Raw genomic sequence first — 19,155 nt, 5'->3', positions numbered from 1 at the left:
ACAGCAAAAAGTAACTCAACACAAGGATTATTTTCGATATTTTTAAAATAAATTTGTAATTTTATTGAACAAATTTTTACATCAAAATTGTTGCTGCTGTGTCATTTATGGCCTTTATTCCAGCCACAAAATGCTGATCAGTTGGTTTGTCTCTCATCAAGTCTTCATCAATCGTCTCCGTTCCTATATATTTTCACAAAAACTAACTGGATCTTTATGTACATGGAACAATATCATTACACTTTTGGATTTATTTACATTAATTATGTTAAAACTAATTATAAGGGATGGTCATAGAGGTTATAGAAGTAGATTTACACCATATTATACTCAAAATGTAACTAAAACTAGGTAAAATCCAGTCGAACACTGGAATAACTTCAATTTGGAGGTAATCCGACAATATACCGGACTATTCGACTTCTGGATTACAGGTTAGGTGGAAAATGGATCCAAAAACAGACCTGGGTACCCACTAATGCTTTCTTTACCTGCATAAATGCTGAGACATCCAAAAAAGTTTCTCTCATTGTAGAAAAACAAGAAAAGGGATCAAATGGGTCGTTCACAAATGACGTTAGATTTTTTGAGGTTAGGTAATGAATTTCCAGGTGTTGACAGGTGATTCAATAATTTTGAACAATATTTCAAAATCTAGGAAGTGGTTAAAAATTGTCAATGTACGTCATTTATGAACAGACCCCAGAAGTAAAACGAGGAATTTTACACAATGTTTTTTTGTTATGAAAAAAGAATTTTTCTCATTTTTTAATGTTTGAAATTGAAACCACAATAATTTTTTTTTATTATTTTACATTTTTTTTGTTTTTCATTTTTTTTAAATTTTGAGTTTTTTTGATATTGTTTCAGATAATAAGCTCTGTTAAGACAGCAAATCGTTGTAAAAATATGTTCATATATATTTTCCCAACTATCTGCTTTGAAAAATATTTTGGTTAAGATTATCAACTTACATGGTTAAAAAAGGGATCATCCTTCAATTTTACAATGTGCTTAATAATTCTTGTAGCATTTAGTTTTTTTTTTTTCAGTATAAGCGAATGAAAATTTTTTTTTCGAGGGGTACTGAGGGGTATGATGTGATTTTTGGTGGGAATTCTAATTTTTCCCGCCAAAAAATTATCCCATGACCCCCAAATCACCCCTCCAATAAACGATAAAAAAGTTTATAAAATTTTTTATCTTTGAGTATTTTTTTTTAAATTTTTTTTCATCAACTTCCACGCTGATCCACGGAAGTGATCGTTTCCATAATTTTTTTTTTTTTTTTGATTTTTATTATCGAAAAAAAAAATCTTTTAATTAAATTTATTTCCTACTATAAAAATCTACGATTTATAAAATGCCACAATAAAATGTTTTTAGATTACTTAAATTTAAAAAAAAGGCTAATGTATAACTATTAACCCCCTTTTTTTCATTACTTCATATGGACACAATTCATTTCGGTAATTAATTTTATATAAAAATAGTTTTTTTTTTCATTTTTTTTTTTTATTAATTTTAGATTTTTATATTTTTTTGGACCTAAATGTCTTTTTAATTTCGGCAAAATTTGTTGGGAGTGATGGGGAGCTTTTGGTGTGGAAGTTTTTGAAATTCTTAGTTAAAATTTTGATAAAAATTAAGATTTTGAAAATTGATTTTTAATAAAACTTTCCAAAAAAGCTATCAAATTTTTCGAAATAGTTTTTAAAGTTTTTCAAAAAGCTCTTAAAGTTTGTCAAAATTTCAAAAAAGCTCTTTGTATTCAAAATTTTGAATTTTTTTTCAAATATGGAAAGTTTCCAAAAAGCTTCAAAATTTAGAATTTAAAAAAAAATTTAAAAAAGTTTTTGAAATTGATGAATCTTAGAAAATTTTAAACCTTTTAAAATTTAGAAAAATTTAAAAAGCTCTCAAAATTTTAATTAACTTTAAAAAGCTTTTCAAAATTCTAAAAAACTTTTCAAAAAATTAAAAAAGCTTTGAAAATATTTCTGATTTTTACCAAATTTTCCACACGGAAGTTCAAAATTCAATCCCCAAAATCTTCCCACTACACAACATTAAAATTATAAAACCAGTCAATTTTTTTGTTTAATTTTTCATACAAAAAATTATTTTTATACACATCAAAAAAAAGTGTTTAAAAAGCTCTCAAATCGAAAGCTTTTACACATCAAAAAGGATAAAGCTCTCAATGAAAGCGCTGTTGTAACAGTAAGCACCAATAAATTTTGATTATTCATCGTTTTTTTTATATTTGGCCGAAACAAGTAACTAAAAACAATTTATCATATAATATAGACATTATTTAAAACAATAAATTTTGAGATCTGGAACATTAAGGCAACAACAGCTTTTTCTGAAAGCTTCAATAACTCATTACCGCTTTTTTTGTTACTTCCGTTTTTTTATTTTTTTAATATTTAATTTTTCACTTTTTGATTATTTTAATCTGTATGGAGCTTCACAGCTAGATAAGAATTTTTAAATTTTCTTATTTTGGGTTTATTTTCTGTTGAAATTTTGAAAGTTTTTTTGGTGAGCTTTCTTGGTGGTTTGGCGGAGCTTTTGGTTTAATTTGGAGTTAAGTTTATTAATTTGCTCAATTTAATTTAAAATTGTTTACAATTGAAGATTTTAAAAAAGCTTTTAGAGCTTTTTGAAAGCTTTTTAGAAGCTTTTTTTTGAAAGCTTTTTAGAGCTTTTTAGAATTTTATTTTTAATTTTGAGAATTTTTTTACTTTGTTTATATTAAACTCACTTTAATCAAACCAAAAAGCTACGCCATATCCACCAAATTCCCCATCCAAAATCACTTTTATACTTGCACGAATTTGAATCCCATATTTCAGTTATATATTTTTTGTGTTTAAATTTATAAAAATTATTTCTTTGCATCAATTATTTCCGTTTTTTTAAATTTACAAGAACTATAATTGTTTAATTTAATTGTTTATATATATATATAATTGTTTATATCATCATTTCTTCACAAACATAGCAGCGTTTGATGAGCATTTTATTTAGTTTTACAATGCAGTGTTTTAAATATGACTAGTATATTATAAATTTCACGTATTAAATAGATTTTTTTTAATTTGTTTTAATTCCCGTATTTAAAAAATTATTTGCAAATAATTGGATGAATTTTTAACGGAATTTTGGAGGTTTGAAATTGTTTTGAGGCAAAAATGACGCAGAAATTGATGCAAAAGTTTGAGTTTTGAAATCATTTGATGTGAAATTGGTGCAAAAAATTGATTTTTGATTGTATTTGTATTTTTAAGATGCAAAAAAGACGCAAAATTTCAAATTTTAAGCGTTCGTTTGTGGAAAAAGATGCAAAAAGTATGCAAAATTTTAAATTTTTTAATTTTTGGACGTAAAGTTTTTAAAATTGATCCTTTTCCGATGCAAAAGAGACGCAAAAAATTCAAAATCAAACGTTTGTTGCAAATTCGAATTTAAATTTGTCCGTTATTTGCACATTAAAGATGCAAAAATTCAAATTTGACAATTTTACACAAATTAAAGATGCAAATATTTTCGCATCACTTTCTACATCTCAAACCAACTCATTTCAAATCCCAAAAAGTCCGTTAAAATTCAATCATGAAATTATAATCAACTGAATTGTGAAGAAATTGAAATATAAGTAAATATTCTTGAAAAAGCTACCTTGAATATAATCTTAGATGCTGTATTGTTGGCTTGCATGTAATTACTATCCGCTATTTTATTTTTCAGTTTATGTCAAGAAATCCCTGAACCATTTTGAAAAAAAGAAAAATTGCTCGAAATTAATAATTAAACAAATATAAATGCAAAACGGAGGTCTGCCTTGTTAATAAAAATAATGACTACTTAAATATGCTTGCGTATATAAACATTAAAAATATTAATCTATTAATTAATATATCAAGAGGTATTTCGAAAAAGAATTGTTAAGTCGCTAAACTTTTCATCGCTTAAATGCTGTATGTAGTTCTCACAATCTTTGTGTCTATTGTGATGTCTTAGGTATCTCATTTCTGTTGCTTATTTTATGGATTTGAAAGTGGAGAGGATTTTTTTGAATTTATATTGAGCAATGAAATATTTGTTTTTTGACTAAAATTATGTTAAGTTCTTAATATTGAAGTTTTTTCAGAACTGAAAAAATTAATAAAGTTGCAAAAATATTTAACTTAAAACTATAATTATTTTAATAAAAAATGAGGTATTATTTGCATTTGATTTTAGTTCTTAAACTCAGATAAACACATATCTTAGAGATCCTTAAAATTTACTCTAGTTAGTTATGAGGTCTGAATCTCTTGGGGCTAAAACTGCTTGTTGAATGTTCTACTTACGTTGTTTTCAATGAGTTAAAAGAGGTCCTATGAGCTTCATGCCATCTTCATGTCCATTGAAAGCATCCAAATAGGGTTCATTCATATATTATGTTCGCTTTTTAACCGGAAAGGGGAAGTTTGGGATTAATCGCAGATCCATATCCTGGATTGATCTTTGGTCTCTGTGCCAAATTCCGTTTTTCATTTTAGAAGATCTATTCTAGACTTACATATCGATAATTACCTGACGGAAGGCAGCGAAAGAGCCACCTTTAGGAGATGTCTAATGGAAATCATGGATTGGAATGAGACAAAATTTCATGGAATTCTGTCTAATACTACAGTCACTTCAGTATAAGGCCGAATTTTTGCCCTGTTCTGCATCATTTTGAGTAGTTTCAAAACATGGATTGCAATTAGAATTTTCAATTCTTAGATTGAATTGTATGTGATTCTGAGATCAATACAGGGTTTCACTACATTTTAATCCCTGGATTGAAGATCCTGCTTGCAATCAAGAAGCCTATTATGATTGTTTGGCATAGTATTGACACAGAATGTATCTCTTTTGAAAAATATATGCATGTTGGTATCTGATTTGCCTACTTTAACCACATTGACTTAGTTTTACAATTGATAATTGTGATTATGATCGCTTTATTAGAGCAAATGGGGTCAGAATGGTACATAAACCGGAATAGTTGTGACTTAAAACCAAATTCATTCTTGATTCACACATTGTTACTAGAATTCCCAATATTAGCATTAATTTGTATGTAATCATTGGAGCTTCTGGCTAAGTTCCTGCACCCAAAACATCAGATTTAATCTACTTGTAATAAACATCAATTCACAGTTTAGAACCCCAAGATAAGTTCATTAATCGTTGATAAGCTAATGTTACATAAATTATAATATAATTATATTATAATCCATCTTATGACAAAATCCAGTCCACTCTAAAATCCAAAAAATATCTATTTTTTATCTATGGTATCTTAATGAAGTTGAAATAATTGTAAAAATTAATATCCGTATGTTGTATAGTAATTATAATACATATTTATATATTAATGATAATAATCTATATTTAAACTTTATGTTTGATGTGCTTTTATGGTATTCTGTATCTTCTTTTAAAAGATTAGAGCAATTTTGATTTAAACTTAAAAATTGCAAAATAATCAGCAATGGTCCTTAATTTCTTTTTCAAAAATAATTCAGGAATCTATATTAAAAAAGGTTTACTTTTTGGTTGTGTGGGCTTAAAAAAGTTTTTTATTTTGTAAATCCAACAAAATATCTTGTAATTGCAAAAATGATTCTTGACTGAGCAAAACGAAGTAACATGATTTTGGAATGTGTTATGCGTGCTATTACTTCAGACTTTATTGACTGGCTGATTGTGCCTACTTAGTTTCTTTTTTTGTTTTATATTGTTTCGATTCTTTTTCATCTTTAAATTTTTCTCTTTATTTTTTTATTTTTTTAATAAAAATGAGATAGTTTTGGACGATAGCTTTTTTTAATATTTTCTTGTTTTTTAGCAATTATTAAAAAATAAACTTTGATTATTTTTGTTGTTAAAGTGTTTTTTTCTTCTTCTTTTTCATTATTTCTTAAAGGGAAACTAGATGCTTCTCTTTTATATTCTTCCTGAATTTATTCATAATTTTGAGTGTTGTTTTATTTATGATTGAGATAGGGTAAGCTTGTTATATTATGTGATCATTCTAATGACAAAGTAGTAGGTCAAGTCCATCCAGAGTCCATCGGATTTCCAGATGAACTCCAAATTTCTTGTAGCATCCATAAGAATGCCAAATAGACTCGTCTGCTACAAAAGGTACAACAATTAATCTTAAAACAATTTAAATTGAAGGATAGTTGTAAAGACATCTATACGTTGTCGTATTAATGCCAAAACACAAAAGAGTCAAGACGACACCATGACGGCTGATCTCGACTGAAAAAGGAATGATCAAGGATACCAAATTGATTCAAGTCTGCTTTTTTGAGTAAGGATGTCTTTATAGGACCAGATATGTAGGTATATTTAACCACATTTTGAAATATATTCCTGCATTTCTTAAATTTTCAGAAGACTTCGAAGGATAGAACTTACTTAAAATGTCCATGACTCGAAATAATTATGTTTGCTCCAAACCCAATTGTATTGTCGTGACTAATGAGTAAATCATTGTCGTATCGACATGGAAAGTTCAACTTCTGGTAGGAATCTAAATCACATTCTCCTAAAAGAGATTAACAGATATTCGATCTGCTACCTAACAACTCGACTACATTTGCCTTGCTCTCAGATTGACATATTACCTTACATATGAATCAGTACCCAAGATTCCATTTTACTCCAACTCTAAACTAAGGAAGTAAATAGTCAAGAAATTATTTCTTCTTTTTTATTCCAATAAACTCAAAACTAGTTCTACTCGAACCATTTTACTGTCATAAACTACCCCCCAAAATTATGAATCACTTCAGTAACATCTTAGGTGGATAATTATCATATTTTAGGTGGATCAAGTATAGAAATAAAAATTAAAGGACATAAAAGAGAATCACTATCCCAATAATATTGGTATCATAAATGTTTTTAAATTTAATAAAAAAATGTTCGCAAATCTCACAATAATTTTTTCTTTTAGAAATTTCTGTTTTACTTCTTTTTTAAGAAATTCAATCACGATTCGTTACTATTAATGTATTAATTTATCACATACAAATTTTGGTATATCTTTCCAATTTTTTAAAAATTCATTCTGTACATCATTAGTATCAAAATTTTCGATTATTTTATTAATTTTTATAAACATAAAAAATTTAGAATTTTGATTTGAAAAAAAAATCCTTTTTTAAAAATATCCAAAAATAAAATTTTTTACAATTTTTTTGTTGTGAGATTTGCAGTAATTTTGTAAAAATAAAATGAAAATTTATTCTTTGAAGATTTCTTGTAATTTGTATTTTTCTTTTTTTAGGGATCTGGAAGTCCTTGGAAGGTTCTATGTTCCTTATTACTCACTGTTTTGTACTCTTTATTCAATTCTTTTTAAGGTTCTATTGTTGATTTTTTGAGATTTATGCTGTCGAATTTGTTTGAGTTATGGATTATTTAGGATGAACATTCTGAAGACCACAAATCGGTTAATCGATCCAAAATCCGGAAACTGAACTGGCGTGACTCTTGTATGGTGCTGAATTCAAACTCAATCTAACCTCATTTCAGAATTATGCCAGTGCAATGCTAAATTATTGTTCGATTTAACCGATTTGTGCTTTTCAGGAATACTTTTTAAAATTGGAAATTGCAAATGAATTCGATTCCGACTTAGGCAAACTCTTAAATCAAGAGAATCCAGCTATATTGGATCCAGAGATTGATTTGTTACAATTTTATCAACAAATTTTGAGTTAAGACTTCTCTGAATTTTATGATTGAGACTATGAACTTCATTTTCAGGATCAATTGATTTGAAATTGAACAAAATATTTTATTAAGACTCTAACTTTGGATCGCTAGGTCCGCGTAGCAAGTATTCGAAACTCTAAAATTTTACTCTATTGATCCATAAAAGCTTGCAAATTGAATTTTATAAATTCAAAATCATATCAAGTTCTTAAAACTGCATGTTATACTCTAGCATGATACTAATCGGATGTTCATCCTTAAATCTCAAACTTTCCATCTTAAGCTACTCCAATAACTCATCTCAAACAGTATCAGACTACAAAAGACTATCATAATCTATTAATTCTCAATTTTCATCATCATAATCCATCCTGCAAACATATCGACATAATAAATTTTTCATAAATTTTGAAGAATCTTCTTAAGAAAAGTGAGTGAGCATAAGAAATGAACAATCTCAAGGAAAATCTCTTTTGTTTGTCTTTGCAGATCCCATTACCGAATAATATTATTTTAAACTCCTTTAAGTTTATTATCATTTATGCAAATAAGAAAAAGAAATAAATGAAATTCCTTCATCTTATCAATAATTTTTTTGAAAATTCATATAAATTTAAGACCAATTTTTAGACATTGGAATTTTGGCTTAGTTATTGATAATTCTTATTTTGATTTTATTCGATTATGATTATTTTTTATGTATTTTTTCGGTTTTGGATGTGGAAGATGTTGAGGGGTTTTTGTGGAGATTGAAATGTAGTTGGTGGAAAATAATTTAGTCGAGTTTAATAAGGGTCAAAATTGAGACTGAGAAGTCTTGTAACTGAAATTTCAAAGAATTCTTTTGAAGTCTCAATCTTGGTCTCGAAAATTAGTTAAAATCAAGAATTCGTAAATTTTTAGAACTTAAAATTGGATGAAATTTAGAATGAAAAACTCGATTAAATAATTGAAATTCATTTAAATTCCATTTTAAACTTGGAGTTTATTAATTAAAAATTTGAATTAATTTGATCTTCATTAGTCTAATAAATGACTTTTCTAGAGAAAGATCGAGCTCTAAGTCAACTCAGATTTTGAGTGGAAAAATTCATTTGAATTCAAATTTTAAATTTAAGCTCCTAAATTTGAGTTGACTTTGAGCTCAATTTCACTTTTGAGTGAAATTTAACTTGAATTCGATCAAAAAATTGAAATCTTTTAAAAATTGTGAATATTTTAGATTAAAAATTGTTAAAGTTTGATGACCAGACTCTGCTAATCTACTAAATTCTCAAGTTTTTTTCAAATAAAGTTCATCAATTCCCACTAAATTCTTTCCAATAACCACAAAACAATCCCCAAAAAATCCCCTCAATCTCCACATATATTTTCAATTTATTTTTTCATTTGAATAAGAAAAAAAGTATTTAATTTTTTTTTTGATTTTTTTTTATAAGAAGAAAAATTTGATTTTTGTTTAAAGAGAATAAGAAAAATTGTTTAAAAAGTTCAAAAAAGTTTTTATCTTATTTACATATTTTTCTCATGTTGTGTGTGTTACTTTTTTCTTAGCTATAAATTTTTCATATTTTCATTTTAATAGAAGGGAAAAAAAATTATCATCATTTTCATCATTAAAATTTAAATTCGGTTTGTCCATCTAGCTGTAGCAATTTTTTAAATTTATTTAAATTTTTTTTTTTATTTTTTTTTATTGAAATTTTTCCTTCTCTTTTTTTTCTTTTTTTTTCGTACTTTTTTTTGGGGTAAAATGCATGTGAAATTGACAATACATCCATCACTTGGAGCATCATCTATTGACTAACTTCTCACTTTATTTTTTGAAGCTAGTCTTATCATTTATAGAATTTATTTCTTTGTCCAATCACAATGCTGCTTTGCTCTTTATATTATAAAAAGCTCTTTTTTTAAATCTTATTACATTCATGTCCACACGCATTTTATGGAAACTAGATTTCAATTCTTATACCTCTGGCATTTTTATTCTTTAGTGTGTGTTTTTTGGTTTAATCGGCAGGTGAATTTGGATGACTATTTTTTGGTGGTGAGATGTGGATTGTTGAGATTTATTTAAGGTGGTTTTTAGGGGGTTCTTGTTCAATATTTGTCAAATCTTAGAAATGATGAATTTAATATGATTTTTCTAGTATCAAGAATTATTTGATGGTCCCATTGATCTTCATTCCACTATAATTAAGGTGACTATAAACATGACTGAACCAATATAGTAATCAATGCAGTCATTTTAAATTGACTGGAGTCATTTGGCAGTAAATGAAGTTATTTTGAAATAACTAAACTCATTTTGCAATTACTGAAGTCATTCTACAATGACTGAGTTCAAAGCTAGGCTTAATGTGCATTAATATGTCTAACAAATCAATTTTGATTATTTGATACACTCTAAAAATATCCAGCAAGATCCAATTTAACCCAAAATCGTCCATAAATATCAAATTAAGATTGTAAACTATACCAACCATAACTGACAGAGAACATGCTCACTAAAATGATTGTATTCATGAGTATACTCAATTTTATGATCATATCAAAATAGTACTAGTTGGTTGATTAGTCAAAAGTCTGGTCCGAGGCTCGCTGGGCTTTGATTTGGTACCGAATTTGGTTTCAATCCAAAGTCACGCAAGCATGGTGTCAGATTTTTGATCTATTAATTGACTTGTGCTATTCCAAGCATTAATGAGCAAGAATTTTGTCTGTTAAGTAAAAGTAATACATATGGACGATTTTGGTATTATAAGGATGGATTTACTGACTTTGCATGAATGTCTAGGTTAGTATGTTGACATCCTAACGGATAATAAACGTATTCACATGAATATATGATACTATCAGAGTTTTATGTAAGTTTATTCATTGTCTGCTAAACACATTAAGTCATCAACTGAAACAAAGACTTATGCAATCTGTGGGTGACAAGTTTAAGTCAAAAACTTGCAACTCGACACTTTAGGGAACATAAAACCATTAATTATGTAAGCAATTCTCAAAACCTGAAGGTTTTAAACTCAAAAAATATGAAGTAAATCTAGAAAAATTCACTTAAAACCCCTCAAATCCCCCTTATACAAATCTCATTAATCCACACTTCATTCCCATCAAAAAAAAAGTTTCCCCATTTCACAAATCTAATACAACGACATTAAATCATATTTTCTACATAAAAATGCCGAATCTCAAAACTCTTGATGTCCATTTCTATAATCTTTAATATGTTTGTACTCGTAATGCTATGGTGAAAGTTCTTGACTTTCATTTGTCTCCCGTCTTCGTTTAATTTTATTTGCCTTATTTTGACCAGAACAAAAATCACCAGATGTTGATATATTGGCTAATGGTAAACCAATTCCACTATCTGGTAATTGTGAGAATGGAGATTGAGATGCTTTACCCATTTCGCGTCTATGCTTTTGCTTTAAATGCATACGTAATGTATCGATTCGAGAATAAGTCGCTGGGCAATATGGACATAATGATCGTTGTGCTGTATGTGAATGAAAGTGATGCCATCGATTTGTTACTTCTTTACCACATAATCGACATTTCCATAATGTTCCTGGTTCTTGTGATGGTATAAACATATTGTGATATGACATTGGTTGATTTAATGATGTTTTTGGTAAACGTGATCGATCTGGATATTCAGGACTTTGACCTAAATCTATTGAAGACATTGACGATGCCCATTTAACTGTATTCTCATCATGTATTTGATTTGGTACTTGATGTTGCATTGACGATTGCATTATTGATATTGGAGCATAATTATCAACTGGTGGACGACTGTATCGTATTTTAGCTCTCAATGAATTATTATGCATTGGATAACTTGATGAAAAATTAAAAACTTCTAAATTACCATTACTCGGCGGTGACTTATGATGTGAATCTATGAAGACACCCTCGGCCCCTGTAAGCACCAATAAATAATAATTTTTAAACCAATCAATTTTTGGTCTTTTTTTTTGTCTGTTTTTTTTTATAGCTTAATTCAAACTCATTTTTTTGATTTTTTTTTGGTTCTTGGGGGATTAAAAATTATGAGATAAAATATTTGATTTGATTTTGATACTTTTTTTTTGGACGGAATTGATATTTAAATATATAATATATTATTATTATATTTTAAACTATATAGATTTATATATATATAGATATATACTCAAAATGAAGTAGTAATTTAATTAAATAATAATCAAACAGACACGAACTATCTCTTTCTCTCTCTCTCTTTCTCATTAATTAAATTTAATTAATTCATTATTTTTGAAATTTCCAAAAATCATTTAAAATCATTGATTTTTTTAACGTGTTTTTTTATTTTAAATTTGAGACTCAAAAACTTTTTTTTTCTGTTTCTTGTTACTTAAATTGATGCTTTTATATCCACAACATGTGTGGATATATAATTAAAATTTTGTAAAATAAATTAGATAATAAATTTTAAAATAAATCAAATAAAATCAAAGAAACATACTCAAAATTCAAATAAGTTTATAATAATTTTTATATATATTTTACTATATGTTATCAACTATATCAATTTCTCATTTAGTTATTTTTGATATGTAAAAATTTTGCTACTTTATATTATTTTAGTTTGTTTAGAATCAATAAGCTTAACTAAGGTTTTTCATAAGGATGCATATTTAAAATATTGACTGATTAAGAATTTAAATTAGTTTCTATATTTTTCTACTATACTTATGCGATGCTTGATAAATAGTTAGTTTTAAATTTTGTTTGTTGGCTTGGTGAATCACTTTTCTTAAGAGTTGTTACTCGAAGTTGAATAGAAATTCAAAGAAATTTGATTAGTTTGGATGGCACTAGGCTAAATTTGAAAATCAAATAGAATTTAGAATCCATTAAGAATCCTACTCCTCCATTGTGACGCTTATATAGACTGTACTAATTTGAAATTGAGCAAATAAAAGAAAAATTGCCTGTAGAACAGCTTTTATTCAAAAAGCTTGGTCAACTAATGCTCCATAAGACTAGATAATACGATTTTACAATTTTAACAATAAATGATCGGTACATAAAATTAGTAATTCTCATCTAAAATTGAGAAAATCCTCGATTTGAACGCATTAGAACAAATGAGCCTTTGATTATAGTTCTAAGGCCAATAATTTGGAATTTAAGCATTCAATTCATCGAAAAAAATATTGAAGATTTTAATATATTTCATTTTGATCTTCATTAGCCATACAGATCAGTTGTGATCCATGACATGCATCAGATGTCGCCTAAAGCTGACCCTGTCGTTTTCTATCGTTTGCCACCCTATTCACAATATTTAAGATAGTTAAATCGATCAGCTACAATTGATCCTTTTACGTTAACAATTGATCATTTTAAGATAATATCAATTTAAAGATTTAAAATCTATCAAATGGCACTTGCAAATAAGTCAAAGCAGTTTCAAAACGAGGATTGATCTAAATTGATTGTATTAAACCATTAAATTTGATTTGCTAAGCTTTATTTTCTAGGGGTAGAATAGTTTGACCTTAAAAGCCTCTTTAAGCTCCTTAACTATACAATGATCAGTTACTCGATATAAGATGTCATACAGTGGCATTCTTCAAATACCAAACCATCCTTAATCGAACTAAACTTACTGATTAAGAATTGATCAGTTGATAACGTATAGTAAAATATGAAGTTGTGCATAATTATTTTAATTTCAAAATATGGATAATGCTTCTTTTTTTACATTTTTCCATGTGCAGAATTCTTTTTCATAATTTATTATGTCATATTTTTATCAAATTTTTAAATTTTTATATCATCAGTTTTGTTTTTTTTTTTTGATTGGTTAAGTAAAAGTAAAGCAATTAACTATCACGCAATTTTAACACGTGCAAATACAAAAAAATAGAGGTTTGGAAAAATATAAAAAAAAAAATATATAAAAGTAAAAAAAAAAATATATAAATAAATAAACAGAATAAAAAAGGTATAATGGCCACACATTTTGTACAGATATAAATGAAGTTTTCGTTTCGTAAAATTTTGCTTCGTATTTTTATGTATTTTTGGTAAGAAAGCAATGTTCTACATTTAAAATTATATATGTATAGTTTCTGATCTGTTGTTGTTGCTGTATTATATATTTTTTTGGATTTGGAAAAGCATAAAAATTATAGTAAGTAACACCAACTAAACATAATAATAGAACAAAATCATTATTTCATTTCTCATATGTGTTCAGCATCTCTCTCTATCTCTCTCTCTCACTTCCTTTAATTTTTCATTTATCACAATCATAATTTTTGACATTTTATTGCTTGGGGGGCCGAGGGGACACTTAAAAATGGTAGGCGCTCTTATTTTTTTATTCATTTCTTGTGATGGATTTATCCGAAAATAAACAACAAAGCTAGTCTTCTTACTTTAATTATCATTAAGTTTTTTTTAGCATTTTCTTTTCTTTTTTTGTTTATCTATCTTTGGTCCAATTTCCATTTAAGATATTTATCATTATTATTTTATTTAATAGAATTAAATTATTCATCACTTTTTTTTTGTTAACTCAATTATCACAATTTTATAATGAAAAAAATTATTTTTTAAAACAATAAAGTAGTATTGCAATATCTAACTTGGTTTTCTTGCAGATTTTTAGAAGGAAATTAATTATTTTTAAAATTGAATATGAAAAAAGATTTTATAAAAAATTATTGAATGTGAATGTAATGACATGTTGAGTTAGATATTAGTGGTTAATTGCCATATCCTTTTTTTTTGGTTTTAAAATATGAATTTATTAGAATTTATTTATTTATTCCATGAACGATTTGAAAACATTAAGAACTTTTAATATTTATGACTGATCTTTTTATAAATGAAAATTTCTTTTTATTCACCAAAATAATTAAAAATTTGATACAAAAATTATTAACAAATTTGAAAGTTGACCAAACATTTTGAAAATTGATTAATCATTTCCACATCCTATTCAAATTTCCCTCGACTACAGTCAAATTAGTCTTAAAAATTCACTATTCTTTAAAATCTGGCTTAAATATCTCAAGTGGACAAGTTTGTAATTGACAACTTGTGTATCCAGTTCTAGTCTAGTTGTCATTAGAACTAGTTTTTGAGCTATACGTCTACAACTACTAGAGGTCAACTACTACAGGTCAGGAGTATGATTTTGAGAGCTTATTCTTAACAAATATACAAATCTAGCGAGCATTATACTCAGCTTACTCTACTTATGAGAGTATCCGTGCCTGCTGGAGACAATAAGTCAGTCTAGTCATGATAGGTTCCCAATGATAATTATTATGAACAACTTATAATATTATACAACATTCTTTAAAATTAGTTCTTTGAAATCTAATCAACAAATTGAAGATCAAGTATCGAAATTCTCAAAATTTTTGTCTTTTATAGTTAAAAGCTTTAAAAAGTTCTGATTATTAAGTTCAAAGTTCAAATTAAAAATTCCTGGTTACACTTCAGAGAAGCCAAAGTACACCAGGAACGCAATTGAGGTCCTCATTGACGTTAATTATTTGCAGAATAATTAAATCCAATTTAAATTATATTAAATTGCGTAGAATTCTATTTGATAATTATCAACTTTGATTAATTATCCATAAGTCGACACATCTTGTTAAAAATAGTCTTTCATTAGAAATTATGAGATGTTAAATTAGTCATTGATATTAGTAAACCCAAATACCATTCAATATTTATTAGAAACTTATCTTATTTAAGACAATTTCCCTTAATAAACCAACAAATATAAATGTTTATTTCATGTTAATGAGAGGTAAAAAAAGGATCAGATTCATAATTAATAGAAGTTTTTGTAGTCTTTTAATCGTTCATGCGATGATAAAGAAATGATTTACACTAAAACAAATTTGTAACTAAATTAAATAATTAATTTCCTTCTTCAATTATTGCAAATATGAGCAAAAAAAATTATTAAATTTATATTATTATTCGCTAACAACTTTATCGCCTTCATAATAAACAAAAAGAATGTAAAAATGAAAATTCCATTAATAATTCACATGTATCTACAACATTTGTCATTCGTTTTCAATATGGTTGACCAGGATGCTTTGATCTGGAGTGCATGAGTAACGTGTCGCTGCGTGTATATACAGCAGGACATTGTGAGCAAGAATATTTTCCCGGAAAATGGACATAATAGTGATTGCGTACGTTGCATACAACTTTTCCGCATATCAAGCAACGTCGACGCTCATCTAACGGATTCACCTTTACAAATAGTTGCGCAATTCGCCACGTTTTGAGTACTGTAAATTAGTATTAGACGAACTAACAATCACAATTTGCCAACATATTTTTTTTTTTGAATTTTTTTTTTGAGGTTATAATTTTTTTCACATTAAATATAACATTTTTGTTTTCAAATATTGATGATCTATGTATAGATTTTTTTCAATAGATTATTAAAAAATTTATAAATGTATAGAAAAATAATTAACGGAACCAAAGGCAACAAAAGTATGAATCATATGTCAAATTACATAACAGAAAGTTAAAGAATAATACACTTAAATTATATATTTAAATAAAAGTAAAGGAATATTATCCATTAAGAGACATTGAACGTTGCACTAGAAATGTCAGAATTTTTGAATTTTTAACGGCTTTTCAAATTTTGAATTTTTAACGGCTTTACAATTTTTGATTTTTTTCATAGTTTTCAAATTTTATAAAATTAACAGACATTTCTAGTTGCAACAAAATTTGTTAAAATTACGTGATTTTTTTTGTATTTTTCGTACATAATATTTTTTTAAAAAGAATTTATCATAATCATGTATAGTTATTTAAATATAGAAGAGCTTATTATCAGTTTACGAATATAATATTATATGTAAAAAAAAGATTTATCTTGCCAAAGAGCTTAAGAGATAATTAATAATAATAAAATATATAAAATTTAAAAATAAAGTGAATTCTCGAGTGATACAAAGGAATTGAGTAAGAAGGAGATGTCGATGAGATTTGAATTTTGTGGTAGATGTTATTTGAAATTTCTCTTTAAAATTCAGTTCAATGTTTAAGAAAATCAATTTTGAAGCTTTATTTAAAATATTTAAATTAGTGCAGAAATCTGAGGATCAACATGACAATAAATGGACAATTTCTTGAATATTTCGTCAGTTTTTTAACTTTAAAATTCTTAAATTTTTGTCAAAGTATGGAAATCTTGCTATATTTTAGAAATTTGATGTTAAACTCCCATTGACCTACTACACATTTTCTTTAAAAACTGAAGGAATGCTCAAAATGAAGAACTCGAAGTTGACCAGAATTTTGCACTATTCGTCTTAATTTTATTTGAGTTCTATCAAAATTTAATTTTTTTTAGTACAAAACTTTAACTTTCATGTTAAGACTTCGAAAGCTACGAATTATCGTTCAAGAAGCGTACTCAGTTTAAGGTGACATTTAGACTTCTATTTCAGTTCAGAATAAAACTTAAAAGTTTTAGGAGCAAATTAGTCAGTATAATCTAGGATATACAACTCTCCAGTTTAAAGCTAATCAAGGGCAAAATTCAGAAAAGCTTAAAGTATACTTGAGTGCCAATTAGTGTCGAAAATGCAACTTGGGAATATAGTCGTAGCGGCTAAGTACTGGTTTTATATGAATTTTGGCTTTTCAGTGGCCTGACGCCGGCTAAGTGCCGGATTTTATGCACTTAAGAATCTTTAAAGATACGAGCGATGGAAATTCAATTTAAAATGCAAATTTCCACCTCAAAATCCAAAAATCATCACAATTCTCCACATCATTTCATTATCACTCGAGAAGAATGCCCAAGAAAAACATTACTTTAAAGAGAGCAGTATTCATCCAATATATAAATTGTATAATAGAGGAATTATGCATAAAAATATTACATAATTATGTTAATCAAATATATAGTCCTACAGTAAGAAGAGGATTTATAAAATTTAAATTTTACGCAAAAATTAGTAAAACTATAACAAGAATGAATTAAAAAATAATTAAACTTAAAATAATAACAATGTAATTAATTAATTAAAAAAATGGTGAATTAAGGAAGAATAAGAAGAATAAGAAGAAGTAGAAGTAGAAGTAGTAGTAAAGGAAGTAGTGTATTCCAAAAGCAATATTATTATTATTATTCATATCCCTTAAAAAAGAATTCGTTAATTAATTATGAAATAAACATCGTACAAGCATGAATGCAGGCAGAATATAAGTAGTGAGAGAAATTATTTTTCCATAAAATTTTCCAAAATTAATTAGAAAAAAAATGGATGAATTTTAAGATTTTTATGTAGTTTACTTCCATGATTTCCACTTTTCGATTGGTTTTCATGCATTAATGTTACTTTTTTAATTTTTGGAGATTAAATCATGAGAATAAAATGAGACGTAATTAATTAATTAAGAAGAAGAAAAATTAGGTTGGAAAAAATTAGCAAAAATGGCTAGAATTGAGTCAGTTTTTTGTCAATTGATCAGTAATCTGATGGATATAGATTTTAAGTTGTGTTTGTGAATATTTCCTGTAGGATTCAGTTGGTGGATATCTTTGTGATATCCGATCGCTACAAATAATTCATGCCATCCAAAGGGTTCTGTCTCATGACGTCCAAGTGACAACTTTTATCATGTTGATATAAAAATCGCCACTCGGATGCCCTGTGACTGCCATCTTGTTGCTATGAAATATTTTAGCCGATCAGGATAGCTACTATCTTAAGCGATACAAAGTATGGACAACATTATAGAAACAATCGGAGACTGTTCGTACGTAGACTATGCATACTTACTACTACTCTCAAATTGAGATTTATGTCGGTTCAATTTACAGTTTCTTCGAGCAACAGTACACAAACCTAATATTTTGAAGAATATATTCATATATTTGACATAATCGGTACTAGTGGCACTGTAAATGTTCTATTATGCACCGCATAGTCACATAATTCGTAAAAACAAATATATAATGTTGCAAAGTAGTACTATGTCGAGTTCAAATTCACTTTTGAGTCACCAATATCGAGTCTCATGATCAAAAATTGAATTTACAATGACATAAAGTCAGTATTTAGCTAGTTCAATGATAGTTCTATTCTAAATCAGGTCATAAAATACAACCGATGAGACACTTATCAAGCAACTCTGCTTTTAGAATTTAAATTGCACATTTCGATCCAAAAAATAATCCAAAAAAGTCATTAAAGTCAACATTTTAATTCCGATAATACAGAATTTCACAAACAAGTTCATTAAATACCAAAAATACTGAATATAAATGCAATCCAGTATTAAACATATCATCAGATTTGTATCAGATATTGAAATAATTCAACAAGATAT

At 26.9% G+C, this 19,155-nt stretch overlaps 1 protein-coding gene across 3 annotated transcripts in view; it reads right to left on the bottom strand.

Annotated features, from left to right (window-relative positions):
- Positions 1–27: 27 nt before the first annotated feature.
- Positions 28–19,155, bottom strand: part of fru (sex determination protein fruitless) — a 194,346-nt gene continuing 175,218 nt past the window's right edge. For all 3 annotated transcript variants that reach the window (XM_070634607.1, XM_070634606.1, XM_070634604.1), the window contains one exon: positions 28–11,707. In XM_070634607.1, the coding sequence (XP_070490708.1) occupies positions 11,028–11,707 (680 nt within the window). In that variant the 3' untranslated portion in view covers positions 28–11,027. The remainder of the gene's footprint in view (positions 11,708–19,155) is intronic.

This window comes from Chironomus tepperi, unplaced genomic scaffold (assembly GCF_022539635.2).
Source record: "Chironomus tepperi strain 1889 unplaced genomic scaffold, CSIRO-AGI_Ctep_v1 contig_85, whole genome shotgun sequence".
NCBI classification, from domain to species: domain Eukaryota; kingdom Metazoa; phylum Arthropoda; class Insecta; order Diptera; family Chironomidae; genus Chironomus; species Chironomus tepperi.
This window is presented reverse-complemented; position numbering and strand designations above follow the sequence as displayed.